The sequence below is a fragment of the Scyliorhinus torazame genome, chromosome 2, assembly GCF_047496885.1.
Source record: "Scyliorhinus torazame isolate Kashiwa2021f chromosome 2, sScyTor2.1, whole genome shotgun sequence".
NCBI lineage: Eukaryota > Metazoa > Chordata > Chondrichthyes > Carcharhiniformes > Scyliorhinidae > Scyliorhinus > Scyliorhinus torazame.
In genome coordinates this window covers 167285298-167307694 of record NC_092708.1, presented here as the reverse complement: position 1 = coordinate 167307694, position 22397 = coordinate 167285298, and the positions used below count along the sequence as shown (strand labels likewise).

Genomic DNA, 22397 nt, shown 5'->3' with positions numbered 1-22397 from the left:
GGAAAGATAGGATAAAAGCTCTATTTCCTTTGGAGTTTGTATATATTTCTTAATCGTTATCCAGAATAAAATAAAGTAGCTACACCAGGATTCTAAAGCAGCCTACTTTTGTACAATGTAATCTTTTAATGCTGCAATTCCACAACTGGCTATTGTTTGACATTTTTGATAGGGGACTGAAAACATAAATTCCTACTTTTATCATTTCCATTGCACAGTAACAAAGATATTGTGATGAATCTACTAAAGCGTAGTATTGCAATAAGTAGTCATGAGTAATATGTGTACTCTTGCCCTAGACTGTTAGATGTTATCCACAGTGAAAAGAAATTGTATCTGGTGTTTGAGTTTCTGAATCAAGATCTGAAGAAGTATATGGATTCTGCTCCACCTACTGGACTCCCTTTGCAATTAGTTAAGGTAATTAAGAATTTAACATATAATTCATTTGTAGGATTATGTTTTCCATACACGAGCAAGCGCAGTCATGCAGATTTTGAGCATCCAAATGCCAGTGACATTTGTATCCATCTATTTTGGATTGTCTTCTCCCGCCACCCCCATTTCATTAATTCAAGCCTGGCACCATTTTCATTCTGCAAAGTCTTTATCCCAAGACTTTGTCAATTAGTATCTTAATGCAGCCACAAATAGATTTGCAAACATAGATGAGTCACCTTTTGATTGTTTTTTCTCTCTCTTACATTATTAATAATAATTGCTATTGTCACAAGTAGGCTTCAATGAAGTTACTGTGAAAAGCCCCGTACACATTCCGGTGCCTGTTCGGGGAGGCCAGTACGAGAATTGAACCGCGCTGCTGCCTTGTTCTGCAATACAAGCCACTGTTTAGCCTACTGTGCTAAACCAGCCCCTGGTGGAGAATGTGGGCATTACGTCTCGCCATTGGCAATGTTACAATAAAATATTCTGAATTCTGAAATTGAGGGAATTATGAGAATGAACCTATATTATAACATTCTATGACACTGCACTTTAGAACTTTTGTTTCATTTATTCACATGATGCTGGCAAGGCCAGTACTGCCCATCCTGAGTTACCCTTGAGAAGGTGTAGGAGCCACATTCTTGAACTACTGCAGTCTTTGTGTGAAGAGGGTCGTTAGTGGGGAGTGCCAGAATTTTGACCCAGTGATGTGAAAGGACAGCAATATATTTCCAAGTCAGAATGGTATGTGACTTGGAGAAAAAGTTGACGGTAGTGGTGTTCCAATGCACCTGATGTCTTAGTTTTTCAGGATGGTAGGGATTTTGGGTTTGGAAGGTTCAGTTGAAGAAGCCTTGATGATTGCTGCAGTTCATCCGGTACATGGTATACATTGCCGACATGGTGCATCAGTGATGGAGGGAGTGAATGTTTAGGACAGTAGATGGGATGCCAATCAAGCAGATGGCTTGGATAGTGCTAAATTTCTTGAGTGCTGTTGTAGTTGCACCTCATTCAGGTAAGTAGAGAGTATTCCATCAAAGTCCTGACTTGTGCCATGGAGATTGTGAAAAAGTTTCAAGGTGAGGAGTGGGGCTTCAACTATTTACAATCGATTAGATAAAAGTAAAGTTGCCATTGCCCCAGATGACCATAAGCTGCTTTCCCCTTTGAGGGGGAAGGCTAATCGGTGGTGATTTAACCTGAGGGTCACCACACCTCAGGCAAGGGGCAAGGTTGAGAAGGTGGGCCTTCATGATTAACAGCTGGTAGGGGAATTGACCCTGTACTGCTGGCCTCGCTCTGCATCATGAATCAGCTGTCTAGCCAAATGAGCTAAATCAGCCCCCAGAATCTATTAATCCCTAGGACTAAAGGACTGACCGTAATGTAGCCAAATTTGCTGATGGTGGGTCAGAAAAATTTGTGAGGACACGGGCGGCAGATTTTTATGGACCCCAGATGAGCGGGAAACATGCAAAGTGACTTTAATTAGGTGGGATTAAAAATCTCAATTTTTTATTTCTGACCGTGAGTTGATATGCAGGGATAAAGTTAATGCTGTGTGGAGCATTACACCAGCCTGTAGCGGATTCCAACCTATAATATATTTGCATGCTATAGGTACTCATTAGCATAAATCATTAAAAAATGTATGTACTACCTTCATGATAAAGTCAGCGGCTAACGAGATTCTTGTGGCACCTGGTTCACTCGATTATATGCGCCTGTTGGCTTTGTGCAGTTGTGTGTCAGGTGAGCAGTCTTCCTTGTTTAACTCTATGGCACAAATTAGGGGAGCAGGAGAATGGACTATTTGTTATGGGCCAGGGTTTGGAGAACCCCAAAGTGAATCATGGAGTTCACCTGACCCAGTACATTTACTAGTTTGTGGTATGGGGAGCACACGGCCCACTCTACAGGTGTGGTACAACAGAAATGGGAAAGTATTTTTTAAAGCAAAACAATGTTTATTCTATGAACTCAAGTTAATCTTTTTAAAACATAGAGTGAACATCTTAGCAACCATTAATTCAAATACAACCTCCAAAGACTACAACACTAAGTAATCCTTTAAGCTTTCCTTTTAACATCCATAAGACTTAAAAAAACACCTTTTTACAGAAGCACATCAGGGTTATATTCACTACTGAGAACAGTTACGACGTTGAAATCAGCAAATGAACAGTCATAAGCTTGCAGAGATTCACACACATCCTGCTGTGATTGCAGCTTCTCCAAAACTAAAATGAAACCAAACCTACCCTGCAGCAAAAAGCCTAAAGTGAAAGTAAAAAGCTGACAGACAGCCCAGCTCCACCCACTCTCTGACATCACTGCAGTAATAAACACACACTACAGTTATTCTATAAAAACACACATTTCTTAAAGGTACTCTCACATGACATCTTGCATGGAGGTTTGGGACCATCACGAGTGAGTCAGTGATGAAGGGGTATCCTGGAGTAGGATCGAGACATGGAAGAGGGATCTAGGGAGGATAGAGGGTGGGGTCAGAATAATAATAATCTTTGGTAGTGTCACAAGTAGGCTTACATTAACACTGCAATGAAGTTACTGTGAAAATTCCCTCGAAGAATGGAATAGTAAAGTGGGAAGCATCTAGTGTCTTGGGTGTGATAGGTTAGTCAGCCAAGGTAAGAAAATGAGGGGCCTTAAGGGTGTTGTCAGTACTGTCCAAATGTCTATCAATCCTTACAGGGCTTTGAGTTCATTTACAACATTTCAATTTCCCACCGCTAGGATTGCTTTTAGACAATGCCCTCATAGTGGTTAGCACTGTTGTTTCATCGCGCCAGGGTCCCAAGTTTGACTTCCGGCTTGGATCACTGTCTGTGTGGAGTCTGCACATTCTCCCTGTGTCTGCATGGGTTTCCTCCGGGTGCTCCGGTTTACTCCCACAAGTCCCGAAAGACATGCTGTTAGGTGAATTGGACATTCTGAATTCTCTGTGTACCCGAACAGGCGCTGGAGTGTGGCGACTAGGGGCTTTTCACAGTAACTTCATTGCAGTGTTAATGTAAGCCTACTTGTGACAATAATAAAGATTATATATTACAATGTAGAAGGATGGGCCAGCTGAGCATGCAAGTTCAGCAACGTCCCACAGAGTGGTGAATGCAACACTAACATGAATATTCAATAAAGACTGAATACAAAAACACAACATTGTTTCTTCCACAATGAAGGGAATGTCCCTAACTCCCCTGTAACCATGAGGCATGCCAATGCATTTGGCTTTCTGACTCCGCTAATTTCAACAAATGACATTGCACACGTGAATAAAGTTAAATCAATGGATGTGAAATACAAGTGAAATTTAATTTTGAAAGTCACCAATGCTATCTTTTGTGCTCTCAAATTTTGTTTTTGGCAATGTAGTTGGACAGGAAAGTTGAGGCAGTGATGTAGGGCCTCCCTGTTTGGTCAGGAGGCTCTTTAAAAGGCTGCCCTTGGCTGCAACATTGGCACCTAACTGCAGGTTCCACTACTGCTATTTTGAACATGTTTTGCATGTACTTTCCTGGCACTTCGAATTTTAATTACAGTCGTGTGGGAAATGTCAAAAGAGAGAGAAAATAGAAGTGGCGCACTGTTGTAGTTATGATGTTGGCAAAACACCAGCTAAAGTCTGCAAGAGAATATAGATTGGTTAAGTGAGTAGGCAAAGATTTGTCAGATAAAATATAATGTGGGAAAATGTGAGGGTGCCCACTTAGGTGGGAATAATGGAAAAGCAGAATGTTATTTAAATGTAGAGATATTACCGAATGCTGCAGTGCAGAGGGATCTGGGTGTCCTCGTACTCAAATCACAAAAAGATGTGGTGTTCCACAAAAACATGCTTTATGTCAAATAAAGATTTTTAATCCACTTTGGAAACACAAATATAACTTTTTAAAACCAAGACTAAAAGTGACTTAAGCTTTCAGCCAATGGTGGCTCTACAATTTGCATCATTGTACCATCCACATTCTAATTGCGATGGAGACGCCATATCTGCAGAGACCCATCAAAGTCTACGCTCAGGAGAAAATGAGTGATACACATAACCTATCCCCATTAGCAAGGCATCAAGCCAGTCATCTAAGATCTTCAACTAGTAGAGATAAACTATTAATCCTAATTGCTTGGACAGTGGGACCTTGGCTGTGAAATGGGGTTCCCGACATGAACTCATCAAGCTACAATGGGAATGCCTTAAACGTCATCACTTGAACAATTGGGTCCTGGCTGATAGCGGGTGTTCTCAGACAAGAACTGATTAAGTTGCAAGGAGGAAGTTGGTCATGAGTAGCAGCCGAATCTGCTGCAGGCACAAGTTCTACAATTCAGGTGTTGTTTAAACTATTGGAAATACTCACTTGATCCAACCGCATCTGTGGAGAGACAATGTTCTTAATTTTTCAGTCTCAGGATTAGGATTGAAGATATACTCTGAGACCCTATAGAAGTCCTGATGTGTTTACCCACGTGGAATTACCTGGGATCATCCCGAATATCCTGCATCTCTGAATCTGAGTTTGAGCCAGACACTTAGGAAGGCTATAGAGATTGGCTAAATGCTGCTGAGCATCCACTTTGCAGGGTGGCTTCAATGAAGGTACCTAAGAGCGTGTGAAGAAGATGTTGGTTCCTGAACATTAAAGAGCTTCTGAGTGCCTTGCTGTCATGGTGTCAACTGAATGGAAGTGATCCTAATCTAGCCAAAGTAAACCAACTCCTTGGCATTGCTGCCCAGCAAAAGGAACTTATTTTTAGAAATCTTGAGTGCAATCCTAATCAACAAAAAATGTCCCCTTGAAGGCTAAGAACTATGTTAAGGATAAGATGCTAGGTATGTGGTACAATCAGCTGTTTCAATAATGAATGTGCATGGCCCGTCAAATTACTCCCTGAAGTTTATCAAATTCCTAGGAGTGCACATCACCAACAATCTGTCCTGGCCCACCCACGTCGAACCTACGACCAAGAATGCACAACAGCGCCTATACTTCCTCAGGAAACTAAGGAATTTGGCATATCCGCATTGACTCTTGCCAATTTTTACAGATGCGCCATAGAAAGCATCCTATCTGGCTGCATCACAGCCTGGTCTGGCAACTGCTCGGCTAAGACTATGAGAAACTGCAGAGAGTTGTGAACACAGTGCAGCCCATCACACAAACCCACTCCAATCCATTGACTCTGTCTACACCTTCCGCTGCCATGGGAAAGCGGGCAACATAATCAAAGACCCCTCCCACCTGGACTATTCCTTTCATCGGGCAGGAGATACAAAAGTCTGAGAACGCACACTAACCGATTCAAAAACAGCTTCTTCCCCGATGTTACCAGACTCCTGAATGACCCTCTTATGGACTGAACTGATCTCTTCACACATCTTCTCTACTGAGTAGGAGTAGTACTATATGTCTGTATGGTCACCCAATGCCTGTGCCTATGTATTTACATTGTGAATACATGGTGTATTTATATATGTTCTATGTTTTTTCATGCATGGAACAACCTGCCGACTGTATGCAGAACAATACTTTTCACTGTACCTCCGTACACATGACAATAAATCCCATCCAATCACTAAAACATTTAGACATTTCTGGGCTTTGCAGAATTGGCCTCGGTTAGGGTGGCATGAAGCGCAGTGGATAGCACTGGGACTGCGGCACTGAGGACCCAGGTTCGAATCCCTGCCCTGGGTCACTGTCTGTGTGGAGTTTGCACATTCTCCCCATGTCAGCGTGGGTTTTACCCCCACAACCCAAAGATGTGGATCGGCCATGCTAAATTGCCCCTTAATTGTAAAAAAAAAAAATAATTGGGTATTCTAAATTTTAAAAAAAAGAATTGGCCTTGGTTAATTTGTTTGCGGTTGGTGACTTCAATTGTCATCTGAACCCGTGGATGGACATGCTCAAAGTCACTAGGAATACCCCCACCCTACAGGCTCAAGCTCTGACATTGGCGTGTGAGTAGGTGGGTTATCTGGATGTGAGGAGAACTTTCCGTCCTGGAGATAAAGATTGGACGCCTCCTTCCTTAGTGATGCATCGTTTATGACATATTTTGAGTTTGAGGTTTTCTACTCCGTTAATTCCATTTCTAATGTCACTCCTTCCACACTATGGGAGACTTGATGGCCTATGCTGGGGGACTGGTTATTTCTTACACAGCCAACAAAAGGTGTAGAATGCTGGAGAGCCAGTGTCGGGTGGAGGTCTGTTTGGCTGATGATGAGATGTTTAGGAGGACCCCTGACAAGCAGTTATCGAAGGAGGTTAACGCAGCTAGGGTGGCTCGGAACTCCTGGCCTACTGAGTGGGCTGAGAAAAGGTTAAGATTTGCAAGTCAGAAACTATGAGTTTGGGAATAAGCTGAGTAAATATTTGTGCCGTCTGGTGAAGAAGAAGGCAGACTCTAGGGCTATCTTCCCTCCATGTGACGTTCAGGGGGAGGAGACGGATGAAGACAGAGGAGATTAATGGAACCTCTGGTTAGACCAGTCTGGTGATGTGATTGCAGCCATGGAGTATTTAATTTATTCCCTTGCGCTCCAGGTGGCATCAGAGGATCAGTGCTTGGCCCTGAATACACCTTGGGTGGCACAGTGATTAGCACTGCTGCCTTACAGCGTCAGGGACCCGGGTTCAATTCTGGTCTTGGGTAACTATCTGTGTGGAGTCTGCACTTTCTCCCTGTATCTGCGTGGGTTTCCTCTGGGTGCTCCAGTTTCCTCTCAGAGTCCAAAGATGTGCAGGTTAGGTAGATTGGCCCTGCTAAATTGCCCCTTTGCTCCAAAGGCTAGGTGGTGTTACGGGAATAGGGCGGGGGAGTGGGTCTAGATAGGGTGTTCTTTCAGAGGGTTGATGCAGGCTTGATGGGCTGAATGACCATCTTCTGCATGTAGGGATTCTGCAATTCTCTCTAAAGATGAGTTGATTCTCTAAAGATGAGGGATTTTCCCATTCTCCGCCACAGGAAAGGTCATTGCGAGAATACTCCTGAACCGTTTCCTCCCAGTGGCTGAAAAGCTCCTCCCTGAGTCTCAGTGCGGCTTTCGCCCATCAAGAGGCTCAATGGACATGATCTTCAGCACATGACAAATCCAGGAAAAATGCAGGGAACAGCATCAACCTCTGTACATGGCCTTCTTCGATCTCGCAAATGCCTTTGACTCTGTCAACTGTGAGGAATTGTGGAACATCCTCTTCAAATTCGGCTGCCCCCAGAAACTTGTCACCATTCTCCGCTTGCTCCACGATGACATGCAAGCTGTGATTCTCACCAACGGAACATTACAGAGTACATGGGCAAACAGGGCTGCGTCATTGCACCAACGTTCTTCTCTTATCTTCCTTGCAGCAACACTCCACCCGTCACCCTGAAGCTCCCTCCTGGAGTGGAGCTAACCTACCGCACAAGTGGGAAACTGTTCAACCTCCGATGCCTCCAGGCCAGAACCATGACCACCCCAACCTCTGACAACGAGCTGCAGTACGCAAACGACGCCTGTGTGTGTGCACATTCAGAGACAAACCATTGTCGACGCATTCATCGAGGCATATGAGAGGATGGGCCTCAGACTAAACATCCGGAAAACACAGGTTCTCTCCCAGCCCACTCCTGTCACACAAAACTGTCCCCCAACCACTAACACCCATGGTGAGTCCTTGGGCAATGTGGATCATTACCCATGCCTCGGGAGGCTCCTCTTGGTGCGAGGAGACATTGACGATGAAATCCAACATCAATTCCAATGCGCCAGTGCAGTCTTTGGACGCCTGAGGAACAGAGTATTCGAAGACCGAGACCTCAAAACCCAGCACCAAGCTTGTGGTCTACAGAGCAGCTGTGGTCCCCACCTGTATGCATCAGAAACGTGGACAATGTGCAGCAGACACCTCACATCCTTGGAGAGATTTCACCAACGCCGCAAAATCCTGCTTATCCACTGGCAGGATAGATGTACCAACATGAGCACCCTCTCCCAGGCCAATATCCCCGGTACCCGAAGCATTGGTCCCGCTTGACAGCTATAGTGGGCAGGCCACATTGCCCGCATGCCTGACACAAAACTCCCGAAACAAGTGCTCCACTCCGAACTCCACAATGGCAAACGATCACTACGAGGGCAGAGGAAACACTAAAAGGACACTCTGAAAACCTCCCTAAATAAATGCAACATCCCCACCGACATGTGGGAATTGCTTGCCGTAGAATGCACAAACTGGAGAAAAAACATCAACGAATGCACCAATCACCTCGAGCGTTATAGGGTGGAGCACGCAGAGGCCAAACGTAAACAGTGGAGGGAGAGCGCAGAATCCAAAGCATCCCACCCACCTCAACAAGCACCACCTGCCAAACCTGTGGCAGAGACTGCGGACCCACTATCCAACCACCACAGAACATACCTCCCCGGAGTTGAAGCAAGCCACCCTCAACGGTGAGGGACTGCTCAAGAAGAAGAGGGATTCTATGATTCTCTCTCTAAAGGTGAGATGGCTGCACCTTTAGGGAGCATCACCCGGGTAAGGCCCAGGGCCCATTCCATTTTAGGTATGAGTTTTGCAGGGAGAGTAAGGATTTTCTGATTGAACTATTGGTGGGTATGTACTATCGCTCTTTTGAGAGAGGTTTGCTGCTGCCGACACTTAGAGAGACAAACATCTCCCCGATTTTGAAGATGGGTAAAGATCTGGAAGAGTGTGCCTCCAAGCCGAACTCCCTTTGAATATTGACTTAAAATTATTGTTTATGCAATGGCGAAACGACTGAAGGGTATCCTTCCAACAATTGTTCAGGAGGATCAGATGGGATTTATTAAGAGCAGGTTTTCTGGTAATAACGTTAGGAGATTATTGAATGGGATTTAGATATTTTAGAAGAGGGCCCCAAATGGGTTGGTGATCTCCTTGGATGTGGAGAAAGCCTTCGATCTGGTTGAATGGAATTATTTGGTGTACACTGATGGAGATTTGGGCTAGGTGAGGACTGTTGCCAAATGGATACAGGTGTTTTATCATAGGCCAGTAGTGGTGGTACTTACGAATGGCTTTAGGTCTAGGAATTTTGGGCTACAGAGGGGACCAGACTCGGCTGCCCTCTATCCCCCTTATTATTTGTGCTGGCCATCGAGCCCTTTGGCAGAGGCTATTAAGCCTAACCCCCTAACATCGGGGCTGGGATGTAGGGTAGGCAGCACAAGATTACACTTTATGCGCACGATGTGCTGCTATTTGTGTCAAAAACCAGACATCTTGGTTCCTGTTATTGTTGGTGTGATAGATTTAATAATGATAATCTTTATTATTGTCACATTAACACTGCAATGAAGTTACTGTGAAAATCCCCTAGTCGCGACATTCCGGAGCCTGTTCGGGTACATAGAGGAACCATATAATTTACAGTGAAGAAGGAGGCCACCCGGCCCATCGAGTCTGCACCGGCGCCCCGAAAGAGCACCCCACCCAAGCCCACACCTCCACCCTATCCCCACAACCCAGCAACCCCACCCAACACTAAGGGCGGATTTGGACACTAAGGGCAATTTAGCATAGCCAATCCACCTAACCCGCACATCTTTGGACTGTGGGAGGAAACCGGAGCACCCGGAGGAAACCCACGCACACACTGGGAGAACGTGCAGACTCCACACAGACAGTGACCCAAGCCGGGAATCGAACCTGGGACCCTGGAGCTGTGAAGCAACAGTGTTTTTTTTTTCCCCAGCTCCTAGCGATCTGAATTCCCAAGTATCGGAAGTTTCTTTCCACTTTCCTTAGCGGTAAGCCTTCTATCTCTCTACTCTGGTCCCCTGGATGTATCACATATAATTCACTCTTCCCCATGTTTAACCTATACCCCGAAAATTCCCCGAACCTCCTCAGCATTCGCATAACCTGTATCATCCCCCCCGCTGGGTCCGACACGTATAGCAATAGGTCATCCGCGTATAACGAGACTCGGTGTTCTTCTCCCCCTCTAGTCACCCCTCTCCATTTCCTGGAGTCTCTCAGCGCCATGGCCAGAGGTTCAATTGCCAGCGCAAACAACAATGGAGACAGCGGGCATCCCTGTCTTGTTCCCCTATATAATCGGAAATACTCCGATCTATGTCGACCTGTAACTACGCTTGCCGTTGGTGCCCCATAAAGTAGTCTAACCCAGCGAATAAATCCGTTCCCAAACCTCCTTAACACTTCCCATAAATACTCCCACTCCACTCTATCAAATGCCTTCTCTGCGTCCATTGCCGCCACTATCTCTGCCTCCCCCTCCACTGAGGGCATCATTATCACCCCTAATAGCCGTCGCACGTTAACATTCAATTGTCTCCCTTTTACGAACCCTGTCTGGTCTTCGTGCACCACCCCCGGGACACAGTCCTCTATCCTCGATGCCAGCACCTTTGCTAGCAGTTTGGCGTCCACGTTCAATAGTGAAATAGGTCTATAGGACCCACACTGCATCGGATCTTTGTCCCTCTTCAAAATTAGCGATATCGTCGCCTCCGACATTGTCGGGGGTAGTGTCCCCCCTTCCCTGGCCTCATTGAACGTCCTTGCCAACAACGGGGCCAACAAGTCCACATATTTTCTGTAGAATCCCACCGGGAACCCGTCCGGCCCCGGGGCCTTCCCTGCTTGCATGCTTCCCAGTCCCTTAATAACCTCGTCCACCTCAATCGGCGCCCCCAGGCCTGCCACCGCCTGCTCCTCCACTTTCGGGAACCTCAACTGGTCCAGGAACTGCCGCATCCCCTCCTCTCCTTCTGGGGGCTGAGACCTATACAGTTCTTCATAAAAGGTCTTAAACACCTCATTTATCTTTCCTGCCCTTCGCACGGTGTCTCCCCTTTCATCCCTAATTCCTCCTATCTCCCTCGCTGCTGCCCTCTTTCGCAGTTGGTGCGCCAACAGGCGACTAGCCTTTTCCCCATATTCATACCTCCTCCCCTGTGCCTTCCTCCACAGTACCTCCGCCTTTCTGGTGGTCAGGTCAAACTCGGCCTGGAGTCGTCTCCTCTCCCTGTACAGCTACTCCTCCGGGGTCTCTGCAAATTCCCTGTCCACCCTTAAAATCTCCCCCAGTAATCTATCCCTTTCCTTGGCCTCTGTTTTTCTTTTGTGGGCCCCAATAGAAATCAGCTCTCCTCTGACCACCGCTTTTAGTGCTTCCCAGACCACTCCCACAGGGACCTCGCCATCGTCATTGACCTCCAGGTATCTCTCGATACACCCCCTCACTCTTGCACACACTCCCTCATCCGCCATCAGTCCCACATCTAATCGCCAGAGTGTTCTCTGCTCCCTGTCCTCTCCTACTTCCAGGTCCACCCAATGTGGGGCATGATCCGAAACCGCTATGGCTGAGTATTCAGCTTCTTCCACCCTAGAGATCCAACGACCTTCCTAGAACAAAAAAATCTATCCGGGAGTACACTTTATGGACGTGGGAGAAGAAGGAATACTCCCTAGCCCTGGGTCTAAGAACTCGCCATGGATCCACTCCCCCCCCCCCCCCCCCCCCCCCCCCCCCCATTTGGTCCATAAACCCCTTAAGTACCTTGGCCGCTGCCGGCCTTCTTCCAGTCCTTGAGCTGGATCTATCTAGCCCCGGGTCCAGCACCGTATTGAAGTCCCCTCCTAAAATCAAATTTCCTGCCTCCAGGTCCGGAATACGCCCCAGCATCCGTCTCATGAACCCCGCATTGTCCCAATTTGGGGCATACACATTAACCAACACGACCTCCATTCCCTCCAGCCTACCACTCACCATTACATACCTACCTCCACTATCTGCTACGATGTTCTTTGCTTCAAATGCTACCCGTTTCCCCACCAAAATGGCCACCCCTCTGTTCTTTGCGTCCAGTCCTGAGTGGAACACCTGTCCCACCCATCCTTTCCTTAGCCTAACTTGGTCCGCCACCTTTAGGTGCGTCTCTTGGAGCATAACCACGTATGCCCTTAGTCCTTTCAAATGCGCGAGCACTCGGGCCCTTTTTATTGGCCCATTCAGGCCTCTCACGTTCCACGTGATCAGCCTCACTGGGGGGCTACCTGCCCCCCTCCCGTGTCAACTAGCCATTACCTTCTCTAGGCCAGTCCCATATCCCGCCTCCGCGCTCCCGCTCGCTCCCCCAGCGTCGCATTCCGCCCCCGACCACCTTCTCTTTAGCCATTTCCTTTTGGATTTCCGCAGCAGCAACCCAGTTGTCCCCCCCCCCCCCAGTTGTCGCCCCCCCCCCCCCCCCCCCCCCCCCGCTAGATCCCTATCTAGCTTGATTGCTCCCCCCATATCACTTCCGTAAGTCAGCTGACTTCAACTGACCCCGGCTACTCCTGCTCGCTCCTCGGCCCCCCCGGTGTGAGGGAACTCCCATCCGCCTTGCGCCTGTTTTCCCGCCTTATTCTTTCTGGCGCGGGAACATCCCTTTACCTGTCCCGCCTCTTATGGCGCAGCTCCCTTTCCCCTCCCCCTCTCCTTCCCCATTCTCTGACTATGTCCCGCCTCTCCCCCCTCACCGGCGCCCACATTTCCCCAGTGTCCCCCCCTTCCCTGTTTACTTCTCGCTTAACTTTCACCATCCCATTAACAAAAACAATAATAACAACAATAACAGTTCCCTGCAGCATCAGTCCCTCAGTTCCGGTCCAGTTTCTCTTCATTGATGAAGGACCATGCTTCCTCCGCCGTCTCGAAATAATATTGTCTCTGCTGATGCGTGACCCATAGTCTTGCCGGCTGCAGCATCCCAAACTTCACCTTCCTTTTGTGCAAAACCTCTTTGGCTCGGTTGAAGCTCGCCCTCCTTCTCGCCACCTCCGCACTCCAATCCTGGTAGATCCTTACCACCGCATTCTCCCATCTGCTACTCCGCACCTTTTTGGCCCATCTCAGGACCTCTTCTCTGTCCTTAAGGCGGTAGAATCGCACGGTTATCGCCCTCGGTGGTTCTCCCGCTTTTGGTCTTCTCGCCGGGATCCGATTTGCCCACTCCACCTCCATGGGGCCCGCAGGGGCCTCAGCACCCATCAGTGAGCTCAGCATCTTACTTGCGTACGCTCCACAGTCCACTCCTTCCACACCCTCCGGGAGACCTAGTATCCTAAGGTTCTTCCTTCGCGCTCCATTTTCAAGGGCCTCAATCCTGTCAGCACACTTTTTATGAAGTGCCTCGTGCGTCTGAGTCTTGACCGCCAGGCCCAGGACCTCGTCCTCAATACCTGACACCTTCTGCTCCACCACGCAAAGTTCCGTCTCCTGGGTCTTTAAAGTCTCCTTAAGCCCCTCAATTGCCTGTAACAACGGGGTCATTACCTCCTTCTTCAGCAGGTCCACGCACCGTCTCACCACCTCGTCCTGCTCAGGCCCCCATGTCACCTGTGGTTTCTCCGCCGCCATTTTGTTTCACTCCCTCTCTCTCTCTCTCTCTGATCTTCTGGCTGCAGATTCTTTGGGCTGCAGCCGCCGCCGCCGGTTTTTCCCTTCTTCTTTCGGGGGGGGGCTCCCTTCCCTCGCGCCTCGCACCGGGTTTTTCGGCCGTCCAAGTCCCCGTTGGGGCTCTTAAAAGAGCCCGAAGTTCCGTCGGAGCTGGAGCCGCCGAAACGTGCGGCTAGCTCATCCCTGCCGCAACCGGAAGTCGTGAAGCAACAGTGTTAACCACTGTAGTGCCTTCTATGGTTATAAGATCAATTTTACAAAGACGGTGGATGAGCTGAGAGAAACATTTTCTCCCCCCCTCCCCCTTTACTAACTTTCCCTTTCAGTGGTCCCTGTTGGGGTTAAGTACCTGGATGTCATGAATACCACTTGTTTTAGGCAGTTGCACGGGACCAATTTCCCACAGTTGATTGCTTTCATTAGGTGAGACTTGGCTCGTTGATCATCCCTGCCGTTCTCATGGCTGGGCAGGATTGCCTTCATTAAAATGATTGTGTTGCCTTGATTGTTATAGCCCCTTCAAATGTTGCCAATATTGTTGTCATCCAGAGTTTGAAGGAGAGTAATGGAATGATCAGTTCATTTCAGTGGAATACGAAGAAGCCTGTGTTAAGGTTCAATCTTGTTGGTCTGGTAATCAGAGAGCTGCAAAGACTTTTGACAGAGCCTTAGAGTTTAACCCTATGTTCCCAATTCTGGGTTTTCCAAATGGGAGAATTTATGATACCAATGAGAAAAGGTTGTACAATATCCTGACTTTTGCAGCTCATAAAAATATCCTCTCATCCTGGATTAGTGACTAATATTCTTCAATTCAAAAGTGGCATAAATTAGTTATGGAATGTATTTCTATGGAATTCCTGAGATTTTCACAGCAACTTCATTGCAGTGTTAATGTAAGCCTACTTGTGACACTAATAAAGATTATTATATTATTTGTGATCTGTTCTTAGTGCTGCATTCTGTAGGGTTTTTCAAAGTGCACGTCATGACCTGTGGGTGGGAAAAGCGCCCAATGGCTGTGACCAGCTTTTAAATTGAGAATGACAGCCATGACCAGCTTTTAAATGGAATGATGCAGTCTTCCTTCCAGAAGCAGCGGCAGAGAGCAGGTCACATGCCTGGCACTTAAGTTAACCTTGTGCATCCTTTACATCCATACTTTTGGCGTGAAATCACAGAGGAGAGATTCCTCTATTTTCTAGCTGCGAATTAGCAAGGCAAGGAAACATGAAGAACTGAAGATGAATCGTTTTGTTGGGAAGGAAGAGAGGGCCAGAGACACAAAGGGCAGTGTATTTCCTGCCCAGGAACTCACAACTGAATCTGCTGGAGAGAGCTGCACAGGAGAGTCCATGACAGGATAAAGCAAAACTATGTGTTAGCTCTGTACAGGGCTCCAGGGGCTCTGGTGAACCGCCAACAAAGAAGGGGAAAAAAACGAACAAAGCAGTATAAAGATGATTTCTTGAGCTATGGCCTTGTTAATTGTGCCAATGCAAATCAGGATGCAAAGCCCATGTGTATTATATGCAGGGAAGTACTAGCAAATGAGAGTTTAAAACCCTCAAAACTTCAAAGGCATTTGAAAACTAAGCATGGTAAGTTCGAGGACAAACCTCTTTGATTTTTTTCAAAGGATGCAGCAAAAACGTAAATCATCAGCTGATGTTGTTAGCAGAAATGTAACATTGAATGGCAAGTGAGATCGCCAGGACCAAGCAGGCTCACCTGTCGCATTAAAGATGAGCAGAAACGGTGGGTCATGAAGGTCAGCCAGAGTAGGTCCCGAAGGTCGGCAGGCTTCTAAAAATGGGTTCTGGGGAAAAAAGTTTGAAAAACACTGCCATCGAGTATGGGATCCCTATTTTAAGTTTATAGGCTCCACCCTGTCTTACGTGCTCCTGTTGGGCTCTACATGAGTCATATTGTATGGTATAGGATATTTTATGTCTTGACCTCGCAGTACATGATGGTAAGTGCCCTGAACTGTTATCCTTTCGTATCTACATGGCCTTTTCCTTATTTCCCCCTCAAATGTAATCTATTGTTAATTTGTTATTGGATTGATCCGGTACTTAAGCTGGAGGCATTTGTTCCTTGAGGGTATGATTTTAACTTATCCTGTGTTGTTTGTTTCTATATTTGCAGTAGTTCTTGTTCTGTACTGTACCTGTTTTGCATTGTTTACTGTACCTTTTTATGTTGTGTTGTGTTATTTGTGGAAAAATTGAAAAAACCTAATAAAAATATATATTTTTTTTAAAAAAGAATCTTGAGTGCAGCCCCCGCCCTCCTGAAATCACTTTCAGAGACGTAACGGAATGCATAGAGGACATGGGTGTGAACACTGCACCAGAAAAGCAAATGGAGGCATGTAGCTGCAGTAGTGCTGATGGTGAAAGCTGCAAATCTGGCAATGAGATCAGAAATTATGACCATGGAATCAACAGTACCACTTTGTCACATCAGAGATGCTGCAGGATTGCACTAGGAATTGATGAAGCACAAATGGTTAAGCAACTCTGCTCAGAGTGTGCCCTCTTGTTAAAACTGAGCTTTCAGACTTCCGGGTGCGGCGATGACCAGCTAAGTCGCACATTTCGGCACCTCCCATTGAAACGGACTTTTGGGCTCTTATTAGGAGCCCCAACGGCAATTTTTAACGGCCAAAATCATTGTGCGGTGAAATAGGAGGGAATCCCCCCGGATAAATATGGATAAAGGAGAGGATAGCGGCCGGATTGCAGTGGATCCACTGGAGCAGCGGCAAGGAAGGGAAGCTCGAAGCAAGATGGCGTTGGAAGGTGGCTGTTTGGTATGGGGCCCGGAGCAACAAGAGTTCCTGCGGCGCTGTGTGGAAGAGCTGAAGAAGGAGGTGTTGGCCCCGATGCTACAGGCGATTGAAGGGCTAAAGGAGGCGCAGAGGACCCAGGAGTTGGAGCTTCGGGTCGTGAAGGCAAAGGCTGCGGAGAATGAGAATGAAATACAGGGCCTGGTGGTAAGGACAGAGACGCACGAGGCACAGCACAAAAGGTGTGTGGAGAGGTTGGAAGCCCTGGAGAATAACTCGAGGAGGAAGAATTTAAGAGTCTTGGGTCTTCCCGAAGGCACAGAGGGGGCGGACGTCGGGGCATATGTGAGCACGATGCTTCACTCGCTAATGGGATCGGAGGCCCCGACGGGCCCTTTGGAGGTGGAGGGAGCTTATCGAGTTCTGGCGCGAAGACCAAAGGCAGGAGAAATACCTCGAGCCATAGTGGTGAGGTTTCACCACTACAATGACAGAGAGATGGTTCTAAGATGGGCGAAGAAAACTCGGAGCTGCAGGTGGGAGAACGCGGTGATCCGCGTGTACCAGGATTGGAGTGCAGAGGTGGCGAGAAGGAGGGCAAGTTTCAACCGGGCCAAGGCGGTGCTCCACAAAAAGAAGGTTAAATTTGGAATGTTGCAGCCGGCGAGACTGTGGGTCACACACCAAGGGAAGCACCACTACTTTGAGAAGGCAGAAGAGGCGTGGACATTCATTGTGGACAAGAAGCTGGAATAGTCTGGCGAGAGAAAAAGTTTCTGTAATAAAGTGGTGGGGTGATTATGTGGGACGAGGAAGGGGAAGGTGGGGGGGAATTTTTTCAATTTTGTAACTTTTCTCTTTTTGCCTCGTTGGGGGGGGGGGGGGGGGGAGTATGGGAACTGTGGGCGCCGGTGGGAAGGAAAGGAGAAGGGAACTGCGCCATCAGGGGCGGGGCCGAGTGGGAAACGCGGGCTTTGCTCCCGCGCTATGGTAATTGTGACGGGGACGCAGGAAGGAGGGGGCCTCGCACAATGAGGGGCCGAGGACAAACGGGGGAAGCTGAGGTCAGCCAGAGTTTGCTGACTTCTGGGAGCAACATGGGGGGTGCAACTACGCTAGAAAGGGATCTAGCGGGACGGGGGAGTTAACTGGGTTGCTGCTGCTAAGGGGAAGGGGGAGCTGTTATGGGGCGGGGTGGTCGGGACGGGAGAGCACCGTCGGTGGGATATACGGGTACGTGGGAACCGGGTGAGGAGCTGGGTTAGAAAAGGGGATGGCTAGTCGACATGGGGGGGGGGGGGGGTAACGAGCCCCCCAACCCGGTTGATCACGTGGAACGTGATAGGGCTGAATGGGCCGATTAAAAGGGCACGGGTACTCGCACACCTAAAGAACTTAAGGCAGATGTGGTCATGTTGCAGGAGACGTACCTGAAACTGGCAGATCAGGTCAGACTACGTAAAGGATGGGTGGGGTAGGTGTTCCATTCGGGCTTAGATGCGAAGAATAGGGGGGTGGCTATTTTAGTGGGGAAACGGGTACTGTTTGAGGCAAAGACCATAGTGGCGGACAGTGGGGGTAGATACGTGATGGTGAGTGGCAGATTGCAAGGGGAGGCGGTGGTTCTGGTGAACGTATACGCCCCGAACTGGGATGATGTAAACTTCATGAAGGGTATGCTGGGCCGTATCCCGGACCTGGAGGTGGGAAAGCTGGTAATGGGGGGGAGACTTCAATACGGTGCTTGATCCAGGGCTGGACCGGTCTAGGTCTAAGACCGGGAGGAGGCCGGCAGCGGCCAAGGTGCTTAAGGACTTCATGGAGCAGATGGGAGGAGTAGACCCCTGGAGATTTATTAGGCCTAGGAGTAAGGAGTTTTCATTTTTCTCCCATGTTCACAAGGTGTATTCACGGATAGATTTTTTTGTCCTGGGAAGGGCACTGATTCCGAAGGTGACAGGGACGGAGTACATGGCCATAGCCATTTCGGACCACGCTCCACATTGGGTAGATCTGGAGGTAGGAGGGGAAAAGGAGCAGCACCCACTCTGGAGATTGGATATGGGGTTGGCGGGTGAGGGGGTATGTCTAAGGGCGAGGGGGTGTATCAAAAAGTACCTGGAGCTTAATGATAACGGAGAGGTCCAGGTGGGAGTGGTCTGGGAGGCGCTGAAGGCGGTGGTCAGAGGGGAACTGATATCCATAAGGGCCCATAAAGGGAAGCAAGAGAGCAAAGAAAGGGAGCGACTGTTGAGAGAACTTCTGAGGGTAGACAGGCAATATGCAGAGGCTCCGGAGGAGGGACTGGACAGGGAAAGACAAAGGCTACACATGGAATTTGACCTGCTGACCACGGGCAAGGCAGAAGCACAGTGGAGGAGGGCACAGGGAGTACAGTATGAAGGCGAGAGAAGGCGAGCCGGTTACTGGCCCAACAACTGAGGAAGAGGGGAGCGGCGAGGGAGATAGGTGGGGTGAGGGATGAGGAAGGTGAGATGGAACGGTGAGCGGAGAGGGTGAACAGGGTGTTTAAGGCATTCTACGAGAGGCTGTATAAGGTTCAGCCCCCGGAAGGGAAGGAGGGAATGATGCATTTCCTAGATCGGCTGGAATTCCCGAAGGTGGAGGAGCAGGAGAGGGCGGGACTGGGAGCACGGATTGAGGTGGAGGAGGTGGTAAAAGGGATTGGGAGTATGCAGGCGGGGAAGGCCCCGGGACCGGATGGGTTCCCGGTGGAATTTTATCGGAAATACATGGACCTACTGGCCCCGCTTTTGACGAGAACCTTTTATGAGGCCAGAGAAAGGGGGACGTTGCCCCCGACTATGCCGGAGGCGACGATATCGTTACTCTTAAAGAAGGAAAAAGACCCGCTGCAGTGCGGGTCTTACAGGCCTATTTCCCTCCTGAACGTGGATGCTAAGCTCCTGGCCAAGGTGATGGCGACAAGGATAGAGGATTGTGTACCGGGGGTGGTCCACGAGGATCAAACTGGGTTCGTTAAGGGGAGACAGCTGAACACGAATATACGGAGGCTGCTAGGGGTGATGATGATGCCCCCGCCGGAGGGGGAGGCGGAGATAGTGGTGGCGATGGACGCTGAGAAAGCATTTGACAGAGTGGAGTGGGACTACCTATGGGAAGTGTTGAAGAGATTTTGTTTTGGAGAGGGGTTTATTGGATGGGTACAGCTGCTATATAGGGCCCCGGTGGCAAGTGTGATCACGAACAGGCAGAGGTCCGACTACTTCCGTCTTTATAGAGGGACAAGACAGGGGTGTCCCCTGTCTCCGTTACTGTTTGCATTGGCAATTGAGCCGCTGGCCATAGCACTGAGGGGCTCTAGGAAGTGGAGGGGAGTACTCAGGGGAGGAGAAGAACACCGGGTATCATTGTATGCAGATGATCTATTGCTGTATGTTGCGGACCCAGTGGAGGGGATGCCTGAGATAATGTGGACACTCAGGGAGTTTGGGGAATTTCCTGGGTACAAATTGAATATGGGGAAGAGTGAGTTGTTTGTGGTGCATCCGGGGGAGCAGAGCAGGGGAATAGATGATTTACCGCTGAGGAGGGTAATAAGAGATTTCCGGTACTTAGGGATCCAGATAGCCAGGAACTGGGGAACCCTACATAGGCTTAATTTAACACGATTGGTGGAACAGATGGAGAAGGATTTTAAGAGATGGGACATGGTGTCCCTGTCACTGGTGGGCAGGGTGCAGGCGGTAAAAATGGTAGTCCTCCCTAGATTTCTTTTTGTGTTCCAGTGCCTCCCGGTGATGGTTACGAGGGCTTTTTTCAAAAAAATTGAGAAGAGTGTTATGAGCTTTGTGTGGGCTGGGAAGACCCCGAGAGTGAGGGGGGGGGGGGGTTTGCAGCGTAGCAGGGATAGGGGGGGACTGGCACTGCCGAGCTTAAGTGATTATTATTGGGCCGCCAATATCTCAATGGTGTGTAAGTGGATGGGAGAAGGGGAGGGAGCGGCATGGAAGAGACTGGAAATGGCGTCCTGTAAAGGAACCAGCCTACAAGCATTGGCGACGGCGCCGTTGCCATTCTCCCCGAAGAAACACACCACAAGTCCAGTGGTGGTGGCAACGCTGAAAATTTGGGGGCAGTGGAGACGGCATAAGGGAATGACGGGTGCCTCGGTGCGGTCCCCGATAAGGAATAATCATAGGTTTGTCCCAGGGAGAATAGATGGGGGATTTAGAACATGGCAGAGAGCAGGGATTGTGCAACTGAGGGATCTGTTCCTAGACGGGACGTTTGCGAGTCTGGGAGCGCTGACAGAAAAATACGGGTTGCCCCAGGGGAATGCATTTCGGTATATGCAATTGAGGGCTTTTGTGAGGCAACAGGTGAGGGAATTTCCGCAGCTCCCGACGCAGGAGATTCAGGATAGAGTGATTTCGGGGACATGGGTGGGGGATGGTAGGGTGTCAGATATATACCGGGAAATGAGAGACGAGATCATGGTGGATGAGCTGAAGGGAAAATGGGAAGAAGAGCTGGGGGAAGAGATCGAAGAGGGGCTGTGGGCAGATGCCCTACGCAGGGTAAACACTTTGTCCTCGTGTGCCAGGCTTAGCCTGATACAATTCAAGGTCTTGCACAGGGCGCACATGACCGGAGCAAGACTCAGTAAATTTTTCGGGGTAGAGGATAGGTGCGGGAGATGCGCGAGAAGCCCAGCGAACCACACCCACATGTTTTGGTCATGCTCGGCACTGCAGGGGTTCTGGGTGGGGGTGGCAAATGTGCTTTCGAAGGTGGTGGGGGTCCGGGTCGAGCCAAGCTGGGGGTTGTCTATATTTGGGGTTGCAGAAGAGCCGGGAGTGCAGGAGGCGAGAGAGGCTGATGTTTTGGCCTTTGCGTCCCTAGTAGCCCGGCGAAGGATATTGCTTATGTGGAAGGAAGCTAAACCCCCGGGCGTGGAGGCCTGGATAAACGACATGGCAGGGTTTATAAAACTGGAATGGATAAAGTTCGCACTAAGAGGTTCGGCTCAAGGGTTCACCAGGTCGTGGCAACCGTTCATTGACTATCTCGCAGAACGATAAAGGAACTGGGAAAGTAGCAGCAGCAACCATGGGGAGGGGGGTGGGGGGGAGGGGGGGATCCTCAGGGGTGTTTTTGTATGGATATTTTTACTTGGATATGTATATTGGCTTGTTTGACTTTATTATTTGGGAGAGTTAATATTTTGTTATGGCAGTTGCCATTTAGTTTATATATTATTTATTTATTTGTTAAAAACGGTCACTATTATTTATATTGTTTTATTGTTGTAAAAGGGAAAATTTTTTGTACTGTTTTGTTTGGCCGGGAAAAAAATTTGAATAAAATATATATATTTTTTTTTAAACTGAGCTTTCATCAGATATAGCACTCTGTTTCCATCTGCAACCTTAACATTTTTCAGAAAAGGGTATGTGTACAATATTTTCCAACATCTTCTGGGGGCTTTTTTCATGTGACTGACTATTCACTACCTCTGGAGGCAGTTTATAATAACAAACTATTTAAAAAAACATCTGAATCACTGGGTTACAGTCATGTGACAGGCCTACCCTTTGTATGTTTAAGCTTGTGCTGTCTACATTAAGGAGCCAAGCCTCGCCTCGCCCCCCCCACCCCCCAATCTCTCTCTCTCTCTCCAACCTATCTTGCAAAGCTATCA

General features: G+C 48.5%; 1 protein-coding gene and 1 pseudogene across 5 annotated transcripts in view; both read left to right on the top strand.

Moving 5' to 3' along the window:
- The window catches only part of LOC140393256 (cyclin-dependent kinase 2-like), a 121907-nt gene that overhangs the window by 24976 nt on the left and 74534 nt on the right, over window positions 1–22397 (top strand). For all 5 annotated transcript variants that reach the window (XR_011935563.1, XM_072479550.1, XM_072479536.1 and 2 more), the window contains exon 3: window positions 300–420. Coding sequence is in view for 4 of the 5 variants with exons in the window: in XM_072479550.1 (XP_072335651.1) it covers window positions 300–420 (121 nt within the window). In the remaining variant the exon portion in view is untranslated. The remainder of the gene's footprint in view (window positions 1–299; window positions 421–22397) is intronic.
- On the top strand, window positions 3683–22194 carry LOC140385548 (protein YAE1 homolog; annotated as a pseudogene).